At 60.1% G+C, this 23,867-nt stretch overlaps 1 protein-coding gene across 7 annotated transcripts in view; it reads right to left on the bottom strand.

Annotated features, from left to right (window-relative positions):
- The window catches only part of ARHGEF11 (Rho guanine nucleotide exchange factor 11), a 106,696-nt gene that overhangs the window by 4,432 nt on the left and 78,397 nt on the right, over positions 1-23,867 (bottom strand). For 3 of the 7 annotated variants that reach the window (XM_075907975.2, XM_075907970.2, XM_075907976.2), the window contains exons 14-37: positions 23,232-23,330; positions 22,548-22,590; positions 21,428-21,524; positions 20,393-20,515; positions 19,824-19,847; positions 18,461-18,605; positions 17,105-17,204; positions 14,582-14,611; positions 12,029-12,155; positions 11,716-11,895; positions 11,013-11,060; positions 7,983-8,170; positions 7,704-7,850; positions 6,383-6,462; positions 5,869-5,994; positions 4,769-4,886; positions 4,165-4,343; positions 4,003-4,078; positions 3,224-3,391; positions 2,991-3,078; positions 2,061-2,168; positions 1,703-1,785; positions 1,166-1,399; positions 218-562 (exon numbers count right to left, since the gene is read on the bottom strand). In XM_075907975.2, the coding sequence (XP_075764090.2) occupies positions 218-562; positions 1,166-1,399; positions 1,703-1,785; positions 2,061-2,168; positions 2,991-3,078; positions 3,224-3,391; positions 4,003-4,078; positions 4,165-4,343; positions 4,769-4,886; positions 5,869-5,994; positions 6,383-6,462; positions 7,704-7,850; positions 7,983-8,170; positions 11,013-11,060; positions 11,716-11,895; positions 12,029-12,155; positions 14,582-14,611; positions 17,105-17,204; positions 18,461-18,605; positions 19,824-19,847; positions 20,393-20,515; positions 21,428-21,524; positions 22,548-22,590; positions 23,232-23,330 (2,956 nt within the window). The remainder of the gene's footprint in view (positions 1-217; positions 563-1,165; positions 1,400-1,702; positions 1,786-2,060; positions 2,169-2,990; positions 3,079-3,223; positions 3,392-4,002; positions 4,079-4,164; positions 4,344-4,768; positions 4,887-5,868; positions 5,995-6,382; positions 6,463-7,703; positions 7,851-7,982; positions 8,171-11,012; positions 11,061-11,715; positions 11,896-12,028; positions 12,156-14,581; positions 14,612-17,104; positions 17,205-18,460; positions 18,606-19,823; positions 19,848-20,392; positions 20,516-21,427; positions 21,525-22,547; positions 22,591-23,231; positions 23,331-23,867) is intronic. The other 4 variants (XM_075907972.2, XM_075907971.2, XM_075907973.2 and 1 more) reach the window with 4 other exon arrangements.

Here is a 23,867-nt window from a genome sequence, read left to right as displayed (position 1 = left end):
AGCCACCCCCCGCTGGACCAAGGGGAAGTGAAGGGCCGGGGACAGGAGCCTGCTGGGTCCCATGCGCTATCCCAGTGGATGGCCATGCAAAGTGCCTGCTGTCCTGGTAGCCAAACCCTGCAGAGGAGGGTCCCGGGGGAACAGCAGGGAACAGCTCTTGCAGCCTGGAGAGGAACCACATCCCCTCCCCCCCACGCCGGCCCTGCCTTCCCCCTACCTTTCCGGACCACTTTGTAGCCGCCCTGCCCCTCCGCAGCCAGGGGCTGCTCCGCTTCCTGGGGCCCCTCCTGACTGCCATCCGAACTCCAGCCCGTCTCAGCTGCGTCCCCCGTGCTTGGCCGACCTGCTGGCTCCGGCTCCGTCCCGTCGCTGGGCGTCTGGCCCGTGAGATCAGCCCGGGTCGCGATGGGTTCACCCCGCACCATCGGCTGCTCCTGGCTGGGCAGTGCTGAGTCCCAGCTCTGCACGACTCCTCCCGCCACCGAGGGCGTGGGCGTCAGGTCGTCCTCAGGATCCCGGCAGGGCACCAGGCTGCGCAGGATCAGGTGCCGCAGGTTCTCCACTAGGCAGGGGAGAGAACATGAGCAGGCTGGGCCCTGGCAGGGAATTCTCCCCAGAGGGCTGGCGGGAGGCTGGCTTTGGTTTGGACACAGGCACCTCTTTGCTCAGCCAGAGGGGGCGCTGCAGCCCTCTCCCAATGGGAGCCCGGGTCTGGTTCTGTCTCCCGGGGCCCTGCGGAAGGGGCGGGTCTGGGAACAGCTGGCTTGAGGGGATACTGCGAGCACCACGGAGAAGCCCGTCTCCCCGCAGGGGTCAGTGACTCTAAGCAACCTCCTGGCCACGGATTTCTGGGGGGCACCGACAGACGTGGCAAAGGGAAGCAACCGGCAGCACTAGCTAGAGCTGGGCAGTGGGTGAATCCCCCCTTCCACCGCCTGGCTGATGCCCCAGACCCCTGGCACGCAGCCCCTGCTAGCCCAGCTCAGCCACCCCCCTCAGCCTCGCCAGCTCCCATGTCTGCACTGGGGCTAGCAACGGCCGCGCGGAGAGCCCGGACACGGGGCGACTGGCAGACGGGCGGATCCAACCCTGGTTCTGGCGCAGAGGAGCAGCTGCCCCCGTCTCCCCAGGGACGGGCCCACGGCCAGCGTCAGCCTTCACTCACCGTCCTCCAGGGCCGATTCAGCCAGCCCCTCGGTGAACACGAGCCCGGGGAGGGACAGGGGCGATCCGGGCCCCGGCCGCTCCGACGCTCCAGCTTCATCTAACTCTGCAGAACTCTCTGCCGGCCGGGGGCCCGCCGGCACCTCCTCTGCCTCCTCCTCCTCCTCGCTGCCTTCCGCCTCCGGCTCCTCCGGCAGCGCCTCCTTGCTCAGGAATTCGGGGGGGTTGTCGTCCACTGGGCGGGGCGAAATCACGGGCGGGGTCTGGGTCTCGGCAGAGATCCAGGCCCAGGAAGGAGGGGGCTGACCCCCAGCACGTCACAGGGGGACCAGAGAGAAACGAGAGCACAAGGGAACTGGGGTCCTGGCGTGGGGCTGGTCAGACCCCTAGATCTCCCCACGGGGGGTTCCCTTCACCGCCCCACGAGGCTGCGACACGAGACGCCACCTCACCCTGGGCTGCTGCGCGGGCGTCGCAGCAGGGGGCTGGCAGCTGCTGGCGGGGGGCTGGGGGAGCCCTGGCTGGGAGGGGAGCTCACCTGAAGAGACCTCTTCCGCCTCCGCCCCGGCGCTGCTGGCGTGGGAGAGGATCGGGGAGACGTCGGGGTCTTGCAGCACCAGGCTGACAGAGGCAAGAGACGAGTCAGACGAGCTGCCGGGGCCTGGATGGGACCGACTCGGCCGGAGGCTTCACTTCGCCCTCGGGGCAGGGCCTGAACGACCGACTGCTCCGCCCAGGGGGGACGCTGGCGCCCACCGGCCGGCCGGAGGCTCCCACACCAGACCCCCGGGGCCCAGCCAAGGGTCCTGATGGGCTGTTTCCAGGTCCCACAACCCCAGTGCCCCCATCTTCTCCCTGGGGAGGCTGCCGCGAGGCCCCGGGGCGGTTCCGCTCACCTGGACGGGGCCGGCCTGTGGATGGGCAGCTCCTGGGCCCTGCGTTTGGGGGGGGAGAGGGCGTTCCTCATGGCGCTCTGCACCGCCTCCTCCAGCAGCTCCATCCACCTGCCAGGTGAGGAGAGGGGGCATTACGGCCCCAGCGCTCGCCAGCCGCCTCCTTGGGCACCAGACATGAGGGCGCCGGCTCTGCGCCCCCCCGTCCCCACCGAGAAGGGGCTGCACTGAGGGGCAGGCCTCTAGCCCCCAGCTCACCAATGCCCCTCGCTCCCCACCTGCAGCCCCTGCCATACAGCCCCATGCCCGCCAGCACCCCTCACTCCTGACCCACAGCCCCTGCCATACAGCCCCACGCCCCCAGCACCCCTCACTCCTGACCCACAGCCCCTGCTATCCAGCCCTGTGCCCCCCCAGTTCTGCCAGCACCCCTCATTCCCAACACACAGTCCCTGCCACCCAGCCCCACAACCCCCCCCAGCATCTCTCACTCCTGAACCACAGCTCCTGCTATCCAGCCCTGTGCCCCCCCAGTAGTGCCAGCACCCCTCATTCCCAACACACAGTCCCTGCCACCCAGCCCCACAACCCCCCCCAGCATCTCTCACTCCTGAACCACAGCTCCTGCTATCCAACCCTGTGCCCCCCCAGCACCCCTCACTCCTGACCCGCAGCCCCTGCTATCCAGCCCGGTGCCCCCCCAGCTCTGCCAGCACCCCTCATTCCCAACACACAGCCCTGTCACCCAGCCCCACACCCCCTCAGCAGCCCTCACTCCTGACCCACAGCCCTGTCCAGCCAGCCCCATGCCCCCCCATTCCCAATCAGCATCCCCTGCCACCCAGCCCCCAGGACGTGGTAGTCACCTGAGCGTGCGGATTTTCCCACCCCCGGACGCCCCAAGGAATTTCCCACAGCCCCACCCCCCCTTACGTGTTTTTCTCCGAGGGCGTCAGCGCCACCAGCTCGTAGATCTGGGGCCCCAGCTCGGAGGTGCAGATGATGAAGAGGGCTCGCTTATCTGCGCACAGAGGAGAGAGGGGCTGCTACAGGGAACGTCCGGGCCCCACAGGCCCCCCAGCCTCCAGGACTCGGCTTCCGCGCTGGCCCCTCCCCGTGCCCCAGAGGGGGAAGAGGCCCCCCCGCCATGCCCGGCCCCTCGTTACCGGTGGCCACAGAGCGGATGAGCATGGAGCTGAGCTTCAGGACGGGGCTGAAGGTCTGCTTGGTGTCCGAGGAGCCCTGCACCGTCTTGCTGTGACACTTCAGCACCAGCTTCTCGTCCTGCTTCTGCAGCAGCACCAGGAGGTCCTGGAGCAGCAGCACGTGCAGATCTGGGGGGGAGGGGGACACGTCTCAAAGGCTTCGCTTCTCACAGCCCCAGCCCCCCCGATCCTCCCCGGAGCCAGGCTGCCCCAATGGCGCCGGCCTGGCCCGAGCACTAAGGCACACGCCAGACCTGCCCCTAGACAGGGATTTGCAACCCCCCAGGGCCCCAGATTCTTACGGGAGGTCAAAAGCACTCAGGCGCCTAACTCCCATGGGCTCCTCAGAGAGCCGGGCCTAGCGGCTCAGGGGCGCCCGCTGCAGGGCTGACGGGAGGGAGCCACACATGGACCTGGAGACAAGCCCCCCCCCTTTAGACCCACAAGCTCTGTTCTGCCCTGTTGCCCCCCCACCTCCGGTCCTCCCCCTGCCCCCAGGCTCTCGAGGGGCCAGTCGGGCAGACGGGAAGCTCACCCCATCGGGGGCAGAACGGCAGAAGCCCAAGAGGCAGATGCCAGTTAAGAAGTGCGTGATCAGGAAGACCCCCCGTGGATAAAAGCCTTCTAGTGCTAGCAGGTAATGGAGTTACCCCCTTCAGCTCCTCAGAGAGGGCCCTGGGGGGACGGAGCCTGAGGACAGAGGGATGTGCCAGCCGGGGGCCCTGCTGGGCGGTACCTACCCACGGTCTTCTCCTTGCTGATGCGCCAGCTCAGAGCCCCCTCGTGGATCATGCGCCGGGAGGTGAGGTCGAGGTTCTGGGGGTGGAGAAGGCAGGGTGAGTGACTGGGGATGGGGGCGCCCACGACAGAGCCCCCCGGCTCCCGCTCCCTGCCGGCGGTACCTTGAACTCGGCAGCCAGCGGGTTGCTGGCCCGCTCCAGGCTCGTGGCATCCAGGCGCTTCTGGTAGGTCTCCAGCCGGTGCCGGTTCTCCGCTTGCTTCACCGCCTCGTTCACGTACCTGAGGATCTCCCGGCACTGGTCACGGGCGCGGCCCAGCTTCTCGTGCTCGGGGGTCCCGCCTGGGGGCGGAGCCAGGGCGTCAGGATGGGGGCGGGGCTGGCGGTCCCGCTCTCCCTCGCCTGGGCAAAACGCCCGTGAGCGGCTGCACCTCACTGAACTGAGCCGGATCGGCCCCGTCGGGATCACTGTTCGGGGGGAGATGGCGCGTCGGCTCCCCGGTGCCCACCCAGTCCTGCCCAGGGTCCTGCCTTGAGTCAGAGCCCAGCTGGGCCAGGAGGAAGGGCTGCTGCTGAGTCCAGGGGGCGAAGACCAGGCTGGTGGCTCACACGCCCTGCCCACCAGCAGAACCGGGGCCTGGCGGGCGTCCGCAAGGCAAGCTCCCCGCACCTCCCTGCTCCACAGGGCCCCTGCAGAGCGAGCACGCCGGCCCCGCCCCCTCTGGTGGGCGTGGCTGCCCGCCAGGCAGTAGCCCCGCCCCCTGTACCGTCTGTGTGCTTGAGGATGCTCTCCAGCAGCAGCGGGTACTTGGTCAGGCGCTGCATCTCGGAGATGATCAGGTCCTTGAGCTGCAGGCGCCGGCACTTGGGGTTGCTCTCGGCTTCCTGGGGCAGGGGGAGACGGAGAGAGGTCGCGCTGCAGCCACCGAGTGGAGGGGGAGACAGGGCTGGGGAGAGCCAGGCCAGGGGCAGATGCCTGGTGCCCCAGCCGGTGAGGGTGGGGGGAGAACAGGCCAGGGGCAGATGCCCGGTGCCCCAGCCGGTGAGGATGGGGGGAGAACAGGCCAGGGGCAGATGCCCGGTGGCTCAGCCGGTGAGGATGGGGGGAGAACAGGCCAGGGGCAGATGCCCGGTGGCTCAGCCGGTGAGGATGGGGGGAGAACAGGCCAGGGGCAGATGCCTGGTGCCCCAGCCGGTGAGGATGGGGGGAGAACAGGCCAGGGGCAGATGCCCGGTGGCTCAACCGGTGAGGGTGGGGGGAGAACAGGCCAGGGGCAGATGCCCGGTGGCTCAGCCGGTGAGGATGGGGGGAGAACAGGCCAGGGGCAGATGCCTGGTGCCCCAGCCGGTGAGGATGGGGGGAGAACAGGCCAGGGGCAGATGCCCGGTGGCTCAGCCGGTGAGGATGGGGGGAGAACAGGCCAGGGGCAGATGCCCGGTGGCCCAGCCGGTGAGGATGGGGGGAGAACAGGCCAGGGGCAGATGCCCGGTGGCCCAGCCGGTGAGGATGGGGGGAGAACAGGCCAGGGGCAGATGCCCGGTGGCCCAGCCGGTGAGGGTGGGGGGAGAACAGGCCAGGGGCAGATGCCCGGTGGCCCAGCCGGTGAGGATGGGGGGAGAACAGGCCAGGGGCAGATGCCCGGTGGCCCAGCTGGTGAGGGTGGGGGGAGAACAGGCCAGGGGCAGATGCCCGGTGGCCCAGCTGGTGAGGGTGGGGGGAGAACAGGCCAGGGGCAGATGCCCGGTGGCTCAGCCGGTGAGGATGGGGGGAGAACAGGCCAGGGGCAGATGCCCGGTGGCCCAGCCGGTGAGGATGGGGGGAGAACAGGCCAGTGGGGCTCTCCAGGGAGAGGGGGGCAGGAGGTACCTGCATGAAGATCTGGAAGCGGGTCTCCTTGCGCTGCTTGGTTTTGATCAGCTCCAGGGCGATGGACTGGTAAGAGCAGAAGTCGGCCACCACCTGCTGGATTTCCTCTCGTGCCGGCCCGTCGAACTGGGGCAGGGAAAGAGAAAGGGCCAGAGCTGAGCCGTCGGCCTCCACCATAGCTCAGTGGGATGGCCCTCGGCACTGCCCTGGGCCCCCCAAAGACCCAGCAAGCCCTGGATCTCATCCCTGGGCCCCAGTTGCAGCAGCTGGAGGAACTATCCCAATCCATGGCCAGTCCTTCTTGGAACCCTGCTACGTTCTCGGCCTCGCCCCCATCCAGTGGCAGCAAGTCCCGCAGGGGAATTGCAAGGCAGGTGAAACACAGTCTTTCCTTTCCTTGGTTTGGAGCGTGCCGTCTTTTCATTTCACCGCACGGCCCTGGGTCTCCTGCATCAGGAGAGGGGGCAAGAGGAGACCCCCAAACCCACCGCCCCGGCTGCTCCCCTGGCCCTACCCGCGAAAGCATGAGATCCCCGATCTCTTTGATGATTGGTCCTTCTTCTCGGAGCCTCTTCATGGATTCCGACAGAGAATCTGAACCGGGATATGGGGAGGGGACAAGTAAAAGGGGAGGGAGGGAAAGGAGACAGAAATGAAACACGCCCTGTTCTAACAAGGCAGCACCCCCTCCCCGGGAGAGCTACTGACCTACAATCCAGCGGCAGTGGGTCCAAAGATCCAGGGACACAGAATCATAGAATACTAGGACTGGAAGGGACCCCGAGAGATCATCGAGTCCAGTCCCCTGCCCTCATGGCAGGACCCGGTACTGTCTAAACCATCCCTGATAGACATTTATCTAACCTACTCTTAAGTATCTCCAGAGATGGGGATTCCACAACCTCCCTGGGCAATTCATTCCAGTGTTTGACCATCCTGCCAGGTAGGAACTTTTTCTTAATGTCCAACCTAAACCTCCCTTGCTGCAGTTTAAGCCCCTTGCTTCTTATTCTATCCTCAGAGGCCAAGATGAACAAATTTTCTCCCTCCTCCTTGTGACACCCTTTTAGATACCTGAAAACTGCTATCATGTTCCCCCCTCCCCCAAATCTTCTCTTTTCCAAACTAAACAAACCCAATTCTTTCAGCCTTCCCTCATAGCTCCCTCTAGACCTTTCATCATTCTTGTTGCTCTTCTCTGGACCTTCTCCAATTTCTCCTCATCTTTCTTGAAGTGCGGTGCCCAGAACTGGACACAAGACTCCAAGTGAGGCCTGACCAGCGCAGAGTAGAGCGGAAGAATGACTCCTCGTGTCTTGCTCACAACACTCCTGTTAACGCCTCCCAGAATCCTGTTTGCTTTTTTTGCAGCAGCATCACACTGCTGACTCGTATTCCGCTTGTGGTCCACTGTAACCCCTAGATCCCTTTCTGCCGGACTCCTTCCTAGACAGTCGCTTCCCATGCGCCAGTGCTAAAAGCAGCCGTGTGGCTGTCTGTGACTGGGCTGGGGCTGCAGCGGCTCCATGGCTATTTTCAGCCCTGCGAGCCCGAGGCTGCAGACCTGGGCTCCCGCATGCCGTGTGGATGCACCCTAGAGTCGCGAGAAGAGACACCGGAGCAGCTCGCCAGACCGCCTGCAGCTCATCGGCTACCAGACCGAGATCAAAGCGGTACAGCCCCGCAGACAGGGCCCTCCCCCTCTTCCCCCGGGGTCCTCTGAGACGCCCTCTTCTCTGTGCAAACTCCACGGCGCGGCAGCTAGCCCTAAAGAGCCAGGCCGGGGGATTTCTAGCCCATGGGCCCAAGGAGAGGTCAGGAATTCAGCATCTTACTGTGGATGTCGATGAGGTCCGGGAGGTTGGGGAAGAGCAGCCCCAGCTCCTCCCGTGACAGCAGGCCCTCCCTCTTCATCCGCTGGTAGAAGAGGCCGTCCAAGACTCGGAGAATCCGCAGGTGAGAGGCCTCGGTGGCGAAGAGCTCTGGGCCCGGGCGGGAGGAGGGGGAGGGTCAGAGGCAGGCCAGCTCTCCCGCCCACGCTCTGCCTCCCCCAGCGCTGCCCAGGGGCTGCAATCCCCCAGCGCCCTCCACGGCGCATCCACAGGGGGCCTCACCATTGATCACCTCCTGGCGTTCTATCTCCCTCTGCGTCAGGTGAGCCGTGACCTCCCGCCCGACGGTGTGCTGCCAGTTCTGAGCGTCCGGCTCCAGCTCCAGGTCCGACAGCTGGCCCAGCTCATCCTCCAGCACGTGGGGGAGGAACGAGTCAGCGCTGAAGCCCAGATTAGGTGACTCGATGCTCCTGGGGAGGGGGGAGATGTTGGATGTTCCCTGGAGCTGTGCACTGGGCCCAGCAGTCGCATGAACCCCATGTGGTACCCCTACCCCCACACCCAATCCAGCTGCCACGAGGCTGGGGCTGTTCCCCCAAAGAGCACAAACCTCTAAACATAGCATCCTAGGACTGGAAGGGACCTCGAGAGGTCATCGAGTCCAGCCCCCTGCTCTCACGGCAGGACCAAGCACCGTCTAGATCACCCCTGACGGGTGTCTGTCTAACCTGCTCTTAACTATCTAGTGATGGAGATTCCACAACCTCCCTGGGCAATTTATTCCAGTGTTTGACCACCCGGACAGTTGGGAATTTTTTCCTAAGGTCCAACCTAAACCTCCCCGGGGTGTAATTTAAGCCCATTGCTTCTTGTCCTGTCATCGGAGGCCAAGGAGAACAATTTTTCTCCCTCTTCCTCATGACACCCTTTTAGATACTTGAAAACTGCTCTCATGTCCCCTTGTCAGTTTTCTTCTTTCTAAACTTAACAAGCCCAGTTCTTTCAGTCTTCCCTCATAGGTCATGTCTTCTAGACCTTTCATTATTTTTGTTGCTCTTCTCTGGACCTTCTCCAATTTCTCCACATCTTTCTTGAAATGTGGTGCCCAGAACGGGACACAATACTCCAGTTGAGGCCTACTCAGCAGAGTAGAGCGGAAGAACGACTCCTCGTGTCTTGCTCACAACACTCATAGAATCATAGAACTGGAAGAGACCTCAGGAGGTCGACAAGTCCAGCCCCCTGCCCAAGGCAGGACCAATCCCAACTAAATCAACCCAGCCAGGGCTTTGTCAAGCCGAGACTTAAACATCTTTAGGGATGGAGATTCCACCCCCTCCCTGGGGAACCCATCTCAGTGCTTCACCACCCTCCTAGGGAAATAGCTTTTCCTAATATCCAACCTGGACCTCTCCCACCACAACTTGAGACCATTGCTCCTTGTTCTGCCATCCGTCACTACTGAGAACAGCCTCTCTCCATCCTCTGTGGAACCTCCCTTCAGGAAGTTGAAGGCTGCTCTCAAATCCCCCCTCACTCTTCCCTTCTGCAGACTAAACAACCCCAAATCCCTCAGTCTCTCCTCATAGGTCATGCGCTCCAGCCCCCGAATCATTTTGGTCGCCCGCTGCTGGACCCTCTCCAGTGCGTCCACATCCTTTCTATAGTGGGGGGCCCAGAACTGTTCATGCATCCCAGAATCATGTTTGCTTTTTTTCCAACAGTATCTCACTGTTGACTCATATTTAGCTAGTGTTCCACTATGAGCCTTAGATCCCTTTCTGCCGTACTCCTTCCTAGACAGCCGCTTCCCATTGTGTGTGTGAAATGGATTGTTCCTCCCTCAGTGGAGCACTTTGCATTTGTCCTTATTAAACTTCATCCGATTTCCCTCAGACTATTTCTCTAGTTTGTCCCGATCATTCTGAATGATGACCCTCTCCTCCAAAGCACTTGCAACCCCTCCCAGCTTGGTAACATCTGCAAACTTTATAAGCATCCTCTCTATGCCAATATCTAAAGAGTTGATGAAGATATTGAACAGAACCTGTACCAAAACGACCCCTGCAGAACCCCCTTGTTAGGTTACGAAGAGCAGGACTTTATCTACCGTATATTCCGGCGTACAAGACGACTTTAGATGTGAAAAAACATCCCTCAAAAATCGGGGGTCGTCTTGTACGCCGGGTATACATCCCAGGCGCGCCCGGGATGCCCCGCCGCGGGCTTCCCCCGAGGCTTTGCAAAGCTGCTGCGGCTTTGCTCCCGGTGCCTCTGGTCTGCTGGGGACCGTCTCCAGCAGACCAGGGACACCGGGAGCAAAGGAGGCGGAGGGGCGCTGGGGTATAAGATGAAACCCAATCTTTTAATTAAAAAATTAGGGGGTCGTCTTATACGCCCAGTCGCCCTATACGCCGGAAAATACGGTAGTTCTTTCTTGAACCCTGTTAAATTCATGGAGGTTAGGTCCATCAATACTTATTAGCCAAAATGGGTAGGAAAGGTGTCAGTGGCCTCTGTCAGGGGCTGAAAATGGGTGACAGGAGAGGGAATCACTTCATGATTACCCATTTCTGTTCACTCTCTCTTGGCCACTGTCAGCAGATAGGATACGGGGCTAGGTGGACCTCTGGTCTGACCCAGTGTGGCCCTTCCATCTTGACCGTGAACCACGGATAACTATTCTCTGAGGACGGCTATCCAGCCCGTTCTGAGCAAGCTGAAGAGCTAGGCACCCCAGCTGGCAGAGAGCAGGTTCCTTATCCCAGTGGTGGGCAACCTGCGAGCCACACGTGACCCATCGGGTTCCTGGGTGTGGCCCACGAGATGTTCTGTTGACGGTTGCCCGGGTTCCCGTCCAGGTGACACGCCCGTAAAGCCACGGCCCGTGAGGTGAGGTGCAGGCGGATTGCAGCCAGCGCTGACGGGGAGAGGCGGGCGCTCCCTCTGCGGCCAATCACAGCACGGCTGTGGTTCCATTGGCACCTCCCACAAATTCCACGTAGGCCAGCGCAGTGAGCAAAACCGCCCTGTCCCGGGAGGCCATCTTGGTTACGGCCCCCCGAGATGAAGCAGGGGCCACTCACTCGCCTCAGTTGCCCCTCACTGCATTAATCCCTTGTGTGCACCAGCCACTGGGTGAAGGGGGGGGGCCCACGGACTCTCCTCCAGCCCCCTCGGCCTGTTCCCTTTGGAATTTCGACACGTGGGACCACCGGGGCACTGTTCAGGCGATTCCCTCTTCCAGGCAGCAAGGCCGCCTCCCCTCCCCCCAGCTCTGCCTGTGAGCATGTGGCGCTCGGGGTCACTGACCTGCGGCCCATCTTGGGCGTGTAGGGCGGAGTGGGGTTTTCCAGCGACCTGGGGAGGCAATCAGAAACGGCGCTCAGTCCCCAAGCCATGGGATCCTTTGCCCTCCCGCCCTGCTGCATCGCCGCTCCAGGCTCGGCATTTATTACACGGCAGCTGCCACCGGGCACCAGGCCTCGGGACTGCCGACAGCGGCAGGCTGGGATTTCCAAGCTGGGCGGGGGGGCACAGCACGAGCCCCCAGGCTCTGCCAGAAAGTCAGTCTTGGGAGCAAACTTCTCTAGGATCAGGGCCTTTACGTGTACATCACGGGGGTGCAGCCTGGCCTCTATCAAGCAGGGAACACTTGCAGAAGGGTTTGCGGCGGGGGGGGGGCGGGGGTCTCAGCGGACACTGCTGGGGGGGTTCAACCTCTTTTGAAAATGGGATTTTGGCTCCTAAATCTTCTCTGGCCATTTTGGGGCTCCCCCTCGCCGTAGAAAGCCATGATGCCAGCCCGGCTGGCACACCCGCTCATCCACCCCCTTTCAGGCTCCAACAAAACGCCTTGCTGTTGTGTTAAACCCGAGCAGCTTCCCTCTCCGTTGGGAGCTCCGCTGTCCAATCCCACGGAAATCGGGTGCTGACCTGCCTCTGGAAAAGCCTGGCCCACACAGACAAGAGGCCCCGTCTCCCTGCCTGGGGGAATCAGGGATTTGGCTCTGACCTCGTGGACAGGCTGGAAGCCGAAGACGACGCCGACTGGTGGAGCCGCGTGGCCTCTGCGGCGGCGTCCATGTCCACGTCGCTGCGGGAGCGCGGCACGTTCTCCGCCTTGCGTGATTTCTTCATCTCCTCCCGCCCTTTCAGGCTCTCCGAGCGGCCCAGCTTCACCTCGCACCTGGAACTGCCCGGGGGGAGCGGGGTTGGGGAGAGCCGAGGCCACGTGCCCGTGGGCGGAAGCGAGCGAGAACCCCGCCACGTTCCGCGACCGCCCCGGGCCCAGCAGGGAGCCAGGCCCCAGCCCCTGGCAGCCCTACCTGTCCGAGTCCAGCAGCTCTTCGGGGAAGCTGCCGGTGGAGAGGCGCTGGCTGCCAGGCTCCTGGGACTCGCAATGCTGGTTGTTTTCAAAGTGCTGGATGATGTTCCTCACGTTGCCGGGTTTGACTGGCGGGACGGGGGCAGGAGGACAGAGGGACAGACATGAGGCACAGGTACGGAGACCCTCAGCCCGCGGCCCTCCTGGGGCTCACTGCCTCCCCGCTGTGCTGAGTCCGGGCCCAGCACGTCTACCCCCCCGGCTCTGGCAGCTCTGCCAGGGTTTGGAGATCGCTGTGATGGGGGGAGGCCGGTCTGGGGTTTTGGGAGGCAGGGCAACACCCTACCGGAAGCCTCTGCCCCCCCCATGCCTCTGTGCAGACTGTGTATGAAAAGCAGCCTGCAGGAGGCGCCGGCAGCGGGATCCGAAATCAGCGGGTTGTGGCTGCAAACCTGCAACACACCCAGGCCTGGCGCCACACCAGTGACCGCTTATGGGGCGTCTGACACCCCCTCATTTTGGGGGGAGGGGCCAAAAATGCATCCTCCTCCTGAGGTTTGTCTGGGGACCCCTAGAGAACCAGCCTGCGCAGCGGCCAGGCTGTGGAGTACATCGCACAGCAGGGGAAAAGTGACCGGCTGAGGCCTCATCTCGACAGGAATCCTGCACCGGTTTTGAGCGCCCGGTGCAAACCCCTGTGTGGACGCTCTTATTTCAGTTTAGCTTCAGCTTGTTCCCCTCTGACATAAAGCGCATCCCCCCAGCCTCTCGCATCGGGGCCTCTCTCACGGGCCAGAGGATCCTCACACTGCCGGCGGCTTGCAAAGGAGAACAGAGTACGGTCGAGTGGGAGGTGGGCGCGACAAGCATCAGGGCGGAGGGGACCGTGGGATGGGTTCCTCCTTCAGCCTCGAGTGCCACAGGCACCCACTTCTCTCCCCATCACTCCTGACGTTACCCATTGCACACTCTGCCCCTCTCCCTCCCGGCTTCACAGATTCGCCTGACTCAGGCCCTACGACCTGCAAACACGAGCAGCCTTGGCAGCCAACAGAGAGAGAGAGAACTTCTTTCCTGTGCCAATTTGCTGCCTCCCTCTAGGGATGCGGGTGGGAGTCAGACAGTGCTCATGCCCTAGGGCATCGGGTACCCTCTAGACCAGTGTTTCTTAAACTGTGTTCCATGGGACACCGGTGTGCCGCAAGGCAGTTGGAGGTGTGCCACGGAAAAGAACAGCGTTCAAAATGGCCACCCTTAAAGGGGCAGGCAACCTTTTTTTTTTTTTTTTTTGGTTAATAACTTTCCCCTGACCCCCCCCCCCCCTTTTTTTTTTGCTCAACAAAAAATCCTTGGTGTTCCTCATAAAAAAAATATTGTTTGTTGTTCCTCGGTCTTAACAAGTTTAAGAAACACTGCTCTAGGCAGCTGCCTTCCGCTCCGAAAGGCCCTGTCCTGCTATACAAGCATAAGCCTGATTCCTCCCTGCGCCTGGCCCCTTTGCATGGCCGTGAAAAGGGGCCTTGAAGCAGAGGTACACCCACTGCAAGGGCAGCTGAAAACTGGCTTAAATGGGCTGCGGAGGACTGGGACTGGCGGCCCTAAGGTGAAACTGACCCCTACGCAGCAGCCTGTTCTCACCCAGGGCTCTCACCCAGGGAGAATTTCAGCCTGAGTGTCTCTCGCCGTTTTTCCCAGGAAGCGAAGGAGAGCAGCCTATCGACGTGAAACGGCAGGGAGATTTTAAGAGCTCCCGGGCCCCACTGGAATTCGGCCCCGGCGTTGTGTGACACAAATGTCCCGCACAAAAGGCTTCTGTGTCACGTGCCGCTGGCCCCGGGGCCTGTGCCCCCTACTGGATCAGCTACCCCACTCCCTGCAGCATAGCACCCCCTAGTGTTAGTCCGGGGCACTGGAAGCAGCACGGGCTCTGACGGGACAGGCCGACAAGGGAGACACGCCCGCCAGATTATTAAAAAGCTACTGCTGTCCATTAAGTTCCTGAACGGACAAGCGGAGAAAGGAGAAGAGGGCAGAACGTGGAATAGGTTAGAAGGCACAGGGAAACCAACTCCCCAGCAGCAAAGGAAACAAAGGCGTCGGGCTGTACGGCAGGACTCTGACATATGAAGAAACCAGCTCCCAGGGCAGTCAAGGGAAAGACCCCTCACACACACACACCCTCCATATGGTGCAAGCTCGGGAGACAAATATTCTGGTTATGTTGTCACTGCCCAGGCCAGCCTACCAACCACCCCCTCACCTGCCCTCTCCCTCAGGACAGCTCCAACAACTTTAGAAAGCAGGTCAGTATGTTTACACCCCGTCTTCCGGATGGGGAAACTGAGGCACTTCCAGGGAAAGTGACTCGCCCTAGGTGCCTCACCGTGCCAGTTTCATAGCTGGAATTGCAAGTCCCCACCCGCTAAGCAACACCGCCCCAACTAGGTGCCAGCGATGTTGCAATGCAATGAGGTGGAATACCATTGGGGCGAGCCCCGCTTTACAAAAACCAACAAACCAAGCTGAACGCAAAAGAAAAGAAAAGGCCTTTTACCTTCCACGGGGGACAAAGGGACATGAAATGCTGAAAGGAAAAAACAATGAGATGTCAAATCAACCCTGCAGTGCAACCAGGAAGGGGGTCGGAAGAGGGCGCGAGCCACACCATGAGAAATTAAAGGAGGAAATGGAAGGTGAAGGCAATGAAGAGACATGCAAACACGCCTCCTGCGCTCCCCGGGGGGAACTTAGCGTATGGACTGCGCCGCAGCTGTGTGCCGTGTTTGAAACACACACCGCTCCCTCCCACCCGTGCCAGGAGGCTCCGACTGTGTAGACACAGTGTGTGCACACTGCTTGTAAAACGCACACGTAGAATTCCATGTGCAACATTGGGAAGACTTTTTAAGAAGCTCTCAGAGGGGCCTCTTTTTTTGCAGGAGCAGCCGTGCCCCACCACAAATCCCACTGGCGTTCTGTGCTCTCTCCTCCCCCCCCCCCCCCCCCGCACAATTTAACTGCTGGTCAAAACTGAACCACGTAAGGTGGGATTTTCAAATGCACTCAGGACTAGGTGACTTCTCCCCTTGGAAGCCCACAACGGGAGTTGCTCCCTTTAGAAAAAAACATCTGCGGATGCTTAGTGCTTTCAAGCAAGGAATTTTCAGCAAGCTGTGTATGAGTGAGTGTGCAATTTGTGTAGTGTCTGCTTTGCTGAGTGGGAACTGCAGCATAGCCCGTGTGTGTGTGTGTGTGTGTGTGTGTGCGCGCGTGTGTGCATGTGTGTGCGTGCGCTGTAATCAGAGAGAGTTGGGGGCTGTCTCTTTAAGGAGCTATTTAATTACATCTAACTCAGGAATAGCTATTGTTGAAAAACTCCACACCCTGCAGTATTAAATAACTCCATGGGAGCTAAACACTTCGGCCTCGTCCTTGCTTCGAAGCTTTGCTGCTACAGCTACACAGACACGTTCTCCTAGTGCCGACACAGCTTCCACGGCCTTGGCGACAAAAAAGTGAGAGTTTTACACTACAATGTGACTTTTGGTGTCAAAAAAGTTCCAGCCCTGCAAAAGACTTTTGTCTTTCCCCTCCCTTTACTATCAACAAAGAGCCAGTGAGGACTCTGCCGTTTGTTTTGTTAACAGAACCGGCCAGTATCCCACAATGCCCGTCCTGATGTTCTGTGCTCAGTGTTTTGTGATCTCTGCTGCCCTGCAGGCATGTGCCCCTCCCCTTTCAAAACTCCAGGAAGTGCCTGACAGCTGAGTCAGCTGCTCCATTTAAGGAACAAGGAACAAATCATTGGAATGCTCTTGTTCTGCTCTGCTAGGAACACTGTGGCAGGAGGGCTAGAGAGATGGCTGTGCTGCTTTGCTATTCCTCAGCACGGAGAGTTCACCGAGCTACGAGGGATCCCAAGAAGTGCAGGGATCAGTTCTGCCTTCCCACCACACTGCACTGTGGGATGCTTCCCCACAATGCTTTGCTCTGTCTGTCAGCAGGATGCTAGCATGAAACGTCGACAACTGGTTTGACCGGTTTTCACTTTTGGTGACTTTTACATGTCGACAGCACTTCTGTTGCCAAACCTTCCCAGTGTACACAGAGCCTACACTTGAATCTCCAGACTCTGGGTGTCCCTAATCCAAGAACACCCATGGTATGGAGGGGAACGGCAGCGCAAAGCCACTTCCCCTGAGGCTTTTCCCCACCCCTCCCACGGGCGGGGGGCGGTGCCTGGAAGCGGCAGGGGGCACGGAGCCACATGTGCCCCCGGGAGCGGGATACCAACGAAGCACCCCATCTTCATCACACCCATCTCCTGAAGCATTCTCCCTGGCCCAGCAACATCTTTAATCCGGCATATCCTGGTTTCCGGATTAAAGAGGTTCAAGTGCCGGATTAAAGAGGTTCAAGTGTACTGGCAAGAGCTGTGCCTCAGTTTCCCCAACGATAAAACGGGGGAAGAGTGGCATTGCCCTACGTTCCCCTGCCCCAACCCAGGAGGGTTTCATGAATGTTTGCAAGGCACCCCCAAGGTCCACCCGGCATCCAGCACCGTAGGATCTGGGCTTGTGCTGGCTCTCCAAGTAAAATAAGCCATGCCTGTAAAAGTACTTGGATGCTAGTGTCACCACATCGACAGATGGGCTGCCCTGACCTTTTAAGCTTCCATCAGGCCCAAGGGTAAAAAGGAGAGCGCGTTCACAGAGAGTCTTGGCAGGAGAGACTCCTCAGGCATCTCCTACCTGGAGATTTTAGTCACGGATGCAAACCCCAAGTAGAAAGGAGATTGACACAAGCAATGGGCAGCCTCGTTGCTCCGCAGCGTGAGTTGTGCAGGCGCATGTCACATCTAGGCCAGATGCTGGCACTCAGGGAGCTACACCCCCGGCTAACATCCCGGCATGAACAAGGACTTCCCCAAAGGTCGGTTCTCTATAAACTGGCTGCCACTGGGACTGGGGACCGGCTCTGGCCCGTCACCCAGGAGTCCCAAAGAGCACAGCTTCCCATCGGGCATCTCCTGTGGCGCTCACCACCCACGGTGCCCCCGGCACAAGGCGATACTCACTACTCTGGGAGGAGCTTTTGGGCTTCCCGATGTACTTCAGGATGGGATTGCGCTTCTTGTCCTCCATCGCGTCTTTGTCCTTCTTCGCGCTGCTGCTCTGCTGAGACACACAAGGCGAGTGTCGAAAGGAGCGTCTTTGCCAGGAGGCAGCTTCACCTCCAGGGCAATGCGAGCTAAAGCAGCCGTAGCTGCTGCGTTTGATTTGCAAGAAAGGAAACGGAGGCCGGATGGGCCTGGGGGTAGTGGTCAGGGTGGGGTGACGGGGTTCTAATCCCCCACGGACGTGCCACGGGACCCTGAACAAGCCCCTTTGTGCTGCAGTTTCCGCCACCTCTGTGCAACGGGGGTAGATTACACTCAAGGGTGGGGTCCCTTTCCGCTACGTGTTTACCAGGATGCTGCACCCTGCAACGACCCCAAACTTCCCAGGAGCAGTCTGGACAGAACTCTCAGCCCCCTGAGCTGAAAGCTCTATCACTGGAGCTAAAGGAGAATCTCTATTATGGCTACGTCTACACTACGAGTTTTCTGGGCGAAAAATATATGTAAATGAGGGACTCATTTGCATGAGTCACGATCTCATTTGCATATTTTCTGCGGATCCGTTTTTGCGCAAAAACAAGCCGCGTGGACCTTTTCTTTTTGCGCAAAACCCCCTTTTCCCGCAAGGCCGGTATACCTGGTTGATCCCGGTTGAACACAAGTGACACCGAACTGTGCTGATCCCAATAAGCGCGCATCCCTGCGTGCCTACGCTGGCCAGCGATGCATCGCTCCGTCTTGCCTTCACCCTCCGCTCGGAGGGAGTCACGGCTGCCCTGCACATTTAGCCTGCCTGAGGCGCGTTAGCGGGCGCGATGTTTGGCATCCGCGCAACACAGGGCCTGGGGCCCACACCGCCCCTCCAGGGGGGAAAACCAGGCTCGGGGAGCAAACGGCGGGAGGGAGAGAGACAGGGGAAAGCAACGGAGGGGAAGAAATCCTGGGAGGCTATTCTGGGTAGCAGCAGAGGCGGCAGAAGGCAGGGAAGAGGAGGCCGGAAGACACCAGGGGCCTGTTTCTCCCCCACCCTGCAGCTCTGGTGCAGTCATGTTCATGGGCGCCAACGCAAAAGAGGCCACGTTTCAGGCCCAAGTGCGAGCGACAAGGCCTCTCACCCATAGGCTGTGGCGGGAGGGTAGCTCTGAGCTCAACGAACAGGAGGCCTCTGGCCAGGGAGGGGAATTAGGTGCTCACGCCCGTTCCCGCCAGGGCAGCTGGGGCTCGGAGAGGCCGGGGAGAAGAGAACTGCAGGAGGAGTCGATGGGCAAGGAAGAATCCAGTCAGACAAAGCAACATGGCCGACGCCGCACCCACCTTCTTGGCCTTGGGGAAGAAGGGCAGCCATTTGTCCTTGTCCGGAAAGGCCTGGGACTTTTCACTGGTGCTGGTCGGCCGGGCCTCCCGCATCCGGATTCCCGTGTGGCTCATGTACGTGCTGAGGGCAAAGGCCATGGGGGAGCTGGAAGACAGGAAAACCCAGACACGCTGCGGATCATCGCGGAGGCATCCTTCTAGGATGCAACACTGACACCGGCGTGCCGGGGGATTCTGGCCTCGCTTGGCTACCGCAGGGGCGAGAGGCTGGAAAAGAGCCAGCGAGAGGCTCAAAGCTGGGAGTAGCCACATCCAGCGCCCCAGGGAGGTACGGGAAGCCCTGGGACTCCCTTTGTCCAGCACTAGCTGAGTGCCAGGCGAGCGCCCGCAGTGCTGAATGGGAGCCCGGTGCTTGGTGGACAGATCTAAGTGCAACCCTGGCTCGCCGGGGCAATCCGCATTCAGAGAAGCCGCTGCAGTCGGCAGGACGAGCCGGGGGCAGTCGAAGTTGCAGGGACAGGCCCTGAGCGGTTTCAGGTGCTTTCCAAACATGGAGCCTCCCAACAGTCCCGGCCTGCACCATCCTCATTTTATCACTGGGGAAACTGAGGCACGGGGCGGTGCAGTCACTTGCCCAGAGTCACAGCCTGCACCAGTGGCAGCCTAAAGGGTGCCGCAATGGTCTCCCATGACACTCGGCATTTTGCTGTTCAGCTCCCGAGTCTCCGCCAAGATTCACCAGCAGAGGAAAAAGGCTCTTTGCCACAAAACAAGCAGGCGCAGATCAGCTGGACTGTGGAGGGTTCTCAATGCGCCATAAGCAGTTGGAGAAAGCCGGGGCCCCGCGCCAGCGTCTCCTGCCGTAGCTCTGGGTGAGAGATCCGGCGGGCAGCGAACGGCCTTCCCGTCTCCTAGTCACCGCAGCGCACCCTCACCGTGCCTCAGTTTCCCCAACACTAACACGGGGGATAGAGGTATTGCCCTACTTTCCCCCTTCCCCAACCCAAGAGGGTTTCATGAACATCTGCAAAGCTCCCCCAGATCCACCCTGCATCCGGCACTGTAGGATCTGGGCCCGGGGACTTCTGGAAACTTGGAATGTCTTTGCCAGCGAGCAGGTGCCCACCAAGGGCAGAGAGAGATGCCAAGCAACAAACTCTCCTGGCCGGCGTAGGGTCATGTCTCCACAGAGTGGGGCTGGTGGGAGGGTGACACGCAGGAGGCTTCGGTGTGGGGTGGGGAACCCGTTCTAGGGTTGAGTGTCTTCTCCCTTCCTAAGCTCTCCAGAACACCCCCTCCCGCCTCTCCAGGGCACCCTCACACCCGGGAACGCACGACAGCTGGGCAGCAGGCAGGCACTCACCTCCTGTCCTCTTCGTATTTCGACCTGGAGTGGGAAAGAGGGAAGGGGCGTGAGAAGCCAGGCCAGCACCGTGCACCGCCATGTACTCGGCCTGATCCGAGAACGGGAGAAGGCCTAAGGCCCAGGCCTTCGAGGCCAGGACGCAAAGCAGCTGCAGGGGCCAGATCCGATGGGCAGATCTCCTTTGACGGGGATGGGGATACGGCAGTTTACGCCTGCCGACCCAGCCCCGTTAACCCCACGCAGTCAATACTGCTCCAGCCAGCACTGCTAAGAGAGGACAGCCCCCCCAGACCCTCGCCTAGCCTGCTCCTACCTCCTGTCCTCACGCCCACAGCTAGGTCCTTCCGCTTGCCCCACCCTCCCTGGCCTTCAACGGTAAAACCACGGCGCTGGGGAGCTTGGGGATCGGCCCCAGGATAAACCAGCCAGGCGTAGCTCCCGGTCCCACCCGGCGCGCCCCACTGACTGGGCCGCTCCCGATTTTGGCTGGAGTCGTCGGGCCAAGCCCCAGGCTCGGGCTGGCTCATGTGCTGGACGAGGACTGGCCCCCGCTGCCTGGCACTCACAGTATGTCGCCCAGGTGCGCGAGCTGCTTCTCGGCCACCTGCCGCTCCTTCTGGGGATCCCCGTCCAGATCCAGCAGGTCGTTTTCCCCATACAGGCTTCCCAGCCCCATAGTGCGCTTCGTCCTATGGACAGACAGGCATCAGAACATCAGGACGGCCAGAATCGGTCGGAGCAAAGATCCATCTAGCCCCATGTCCTGTCTCCCGACAGTGGCCAATGCCAGATGCCCCAGAGGGAATGAACAGAGCAGGGAATCATCAAGTGATCCCTCCCCTGATGCCCATTCTTAGCCCTGACAAACAGAGGCTACGGACACCATCCCTGCCCATCCTGGATAACAGTCATTGATGGACCTATCTTCCATGAATGTATCTAGCTCTATTTGAACCGTGTTAAATTCCTGGCCTTCACAACATCCTCTGGCGAGGAGTTCCACAGGTTAACTACACATTGTATGAAGAAATACCTCTTTTTGTTTGTTTTAAACCCTACTGCCTATTAATTTCATTGGGTGACCCCCTAGTTCTTGTGTTCTGAGGAGTAAATAACTCTTCTTTACTAAACACTTTCCCCACATTCGTCATGATTTTATAGACCTCTATCCTATCCCCCCCCTTAGTCGTCCCTAAGCAGAAAAATCCGTCTTATTAATCTCTCCTCACATGGCAGCCGTTCCAAACCCTGACTCATTTTTGTTGCCCTTTACTGAACTTTTTCCAGTGACAAGGTATCTTTTTCGAGATGAGGTGACCACAGCTGCGCGCAGTCTTCCAGATGTGGGCGTGCTGTGGATTTACACAGCGGCAGTAAGCTATTCTCGGTCTTATGCACTGTCCCTTTGGAAAGGGATCCCACCCCGCTGATGGCTTTTGGGCTGCCGCTGCACAGAGAACTGTGCACAATCTATCCAGGCAGCAGGACACAAGTCAGCCCCACCAGCCTGCGTGGCACAGCAGCGAGACGGGGGCAGCCGAGACGCACGGGCCTGGCCACAGAGCAGAGGCCAGGCAGGAGAGGGTGTGCGAGGGCGTAACCTGTAGTCCTGGATCTGCTCCTGGATCTCGGGCATGGCTGCGTCCTGAGCCTCGGAGAAGGCGCTTCGGGCGTCCTCCCCGTTCCGCAGGCGAGACTCTGGAACCGCGGGCGGGAGACAAGAGGGAGGTGCGCACGTTACCCACCACACTCAGCTGGGGGGGTGCACGGCCGGCTTGGGACACCAGCAGTGCTGGGCACTGACACGGCACGTCCCAGCCGAGGATCCTGCCCTGCCAGCCAGCCAGGCAGCTGTTTTTTAGGAGTGCAAACCCCAGCTGCACTGACACCGGCACAATGGTGGGGGCACCACACTGCCGCAACAAGGCTCGAAGTGAAAGCCTCATGCACACTGGGACTCTCCCCCCCGATTCCTGCGGCCAGGGAGTGGCACCTGTTCCGGCAGAGCCCCTTGATTAGCAGCCTCCGGCTTTCCAGCAGGACAATGCGAAAAGCAACTCGATGAGCACAAGAGCAGCTACACTGAATGCTGGAGTTTGGGGGCAAATCCAGGCTCGCCTGCAAGGCAGGGTGGCCCCCGGGGAAGGGAACTGGGAGAGCTGGGTTCTCTTGCCAGCTCGGCCACCGGCCTGGCTGGCTCACCCCAGTCAAACCGCTGCCTCAGTTTCCCCTCCCGCCCACTGTCTAGCTCAATTTTAAGCTCTTTAGGGCAGGGACTGTCTCTCCCTTTGGTCTTGCCCGATGAAACCCCAATCTCAGCTGGAGCCGGGTAGACACGGCCGCAACTCACAGCAGCGGCCTGCTTCACAGACGCTGAAACGGAGGGTCACGCAAGAAAAGCGACTTCCCCAGGTGAGCCAGGAAAAGAACCCAGGAGTCCTGGCTCCAAATTGGCCTCACAGCGACGTTTCCTCCCTAACGAAGGGGGGAGAAACGTCTCTCCTATGCAAGCCCTCCCTCTCCAGGGGAGACCAGAGGATGTGAAGAGTGCTGCACTCTGACAAAAGGGAACCTCTGATTCAAAGCAAAGCCAGGAGGGGCACCAGCCACGGCCAGGGGTCCCTGATGCCCGAAACCTGGTGCTGCTGTGGACACTACCCTGCTTCAGTTACTACCCCTAAGAGCGTCGGCGTGGCCAGACGCATGCACACACCTACTTACCTATTTCAGCTAGTAACGGCTCAGACAACTTTATTCTCAGAGGCTAGGAGGGAAACAAAAGGCAACTGCGTTAATAATTACGAGAGGCGTACCAGGTCGGAGGATATATACCACGGGAGTGCCAGGAAAGGCGGCACGCGCTCTGCTCAGCAGCAGCCGTATTTAAAAGATCAGAGCTCAGAATTTCACACTAATTGAAACACCTGATTAAATCTTAATCTCTTGGCAAATATCAACGCGTCCCTACGAAGCAGTGTATTTGCTACCAACATGGCTATTAAGCAATAAGTGTGTGTATGTGTGTGGGGGGGGGAGGAATCACTTATCGAGGGAGAAACAATAGCTCAACCCACCTATCCTGACATAACCAAGATCCTGGACCTTGCCTATTCTGGCTTGAACTCCAGCAGTGATGTTACACGGATGGCAAACGCCAGTGCAGTTCACACCAGTGCAACACCGTTTGCACCAGCGTTGTTTACCGTGAAAAGCACATGTGCTCCAGAATCAGCATCAGGGCAGCTAGGTCGCTGGCTAAAAACCCCATGGGGCAGACAGCCTTGGTTACAAGGCGCCCACACGGGCAGGCTGAATGCATGGCACGTCCAACCGCAAAGCCATGGTTGGCCGGCCAGCTCCTGCGGCAGCAACGTCCCACACTCGCAGCAAAACGCCGGTGCTCACCGCATTCTTCTCCAGGAAGATGTTCCAGATCTCCTTCCCCAACGCCCGGGAATCCTTGGCGTTCATTTGCTGGCAAACTTCTGCGCACAGATAGAAGAGCTGGAAGGAGGGGGCAGAGAGAAGGAAAAGAACGAGACTAAGGAGTGAGAAACACTGACACAGCAGCACATCCCCCCAGAAACAGTACAGACCATAGGAGACCTCCACAGAGGTAGATTGGTGCCCTGTGCCGGAGGAGGGATCCGAGTCCTTGGATGGCATTTCCAATTCCTGTGTCTACAGATGCCCACTGACATCAACAGTACATACAGCAGGACAGCATGGTCAGGCCAAGCTGTGCCTTAGCCCCACTAGTGTGTGGACACCAAGGGCATTCGGTGCGCCCAAACAAGACAGTGCAAGTAACTACAGAGGAAGTGAGCTGCACAGTCCTGAGCGGATCCAAGATTTGTATCTGCACCTGTACCCGCAAAAATGAGCCAGGGAGATCTGCCTTGACAGCCGCGGATGCGGATCCCTGCGGAGATAAAGCGGACATCCGCAGATTTGCAGGGCTCTCGTAATCTGTACTTGGCGGGCACAGTCAGGGGATGTCTCCACACCAGGGCAAAAGTCGAATGAAGCGACACAACTTCT

Source organism: Pelodiscus sinensis, chromosome 22 (genome assembly GCF_052426305.1).
Source record: "Pelodiscus sinensis isolate ZL-2025 chromosome 22, ASM5242630v1, whole genome shotgun sequence".
Classification (NCBI taxonomy): Eukaryota; Metazoa; Chordata; order Testudines; family Trionychidae; genus Pelodiscus; species Pelodiscus sinensis.
This window is presented reverse-complemented; position numbering and strand designations above follow the sequence as displayed.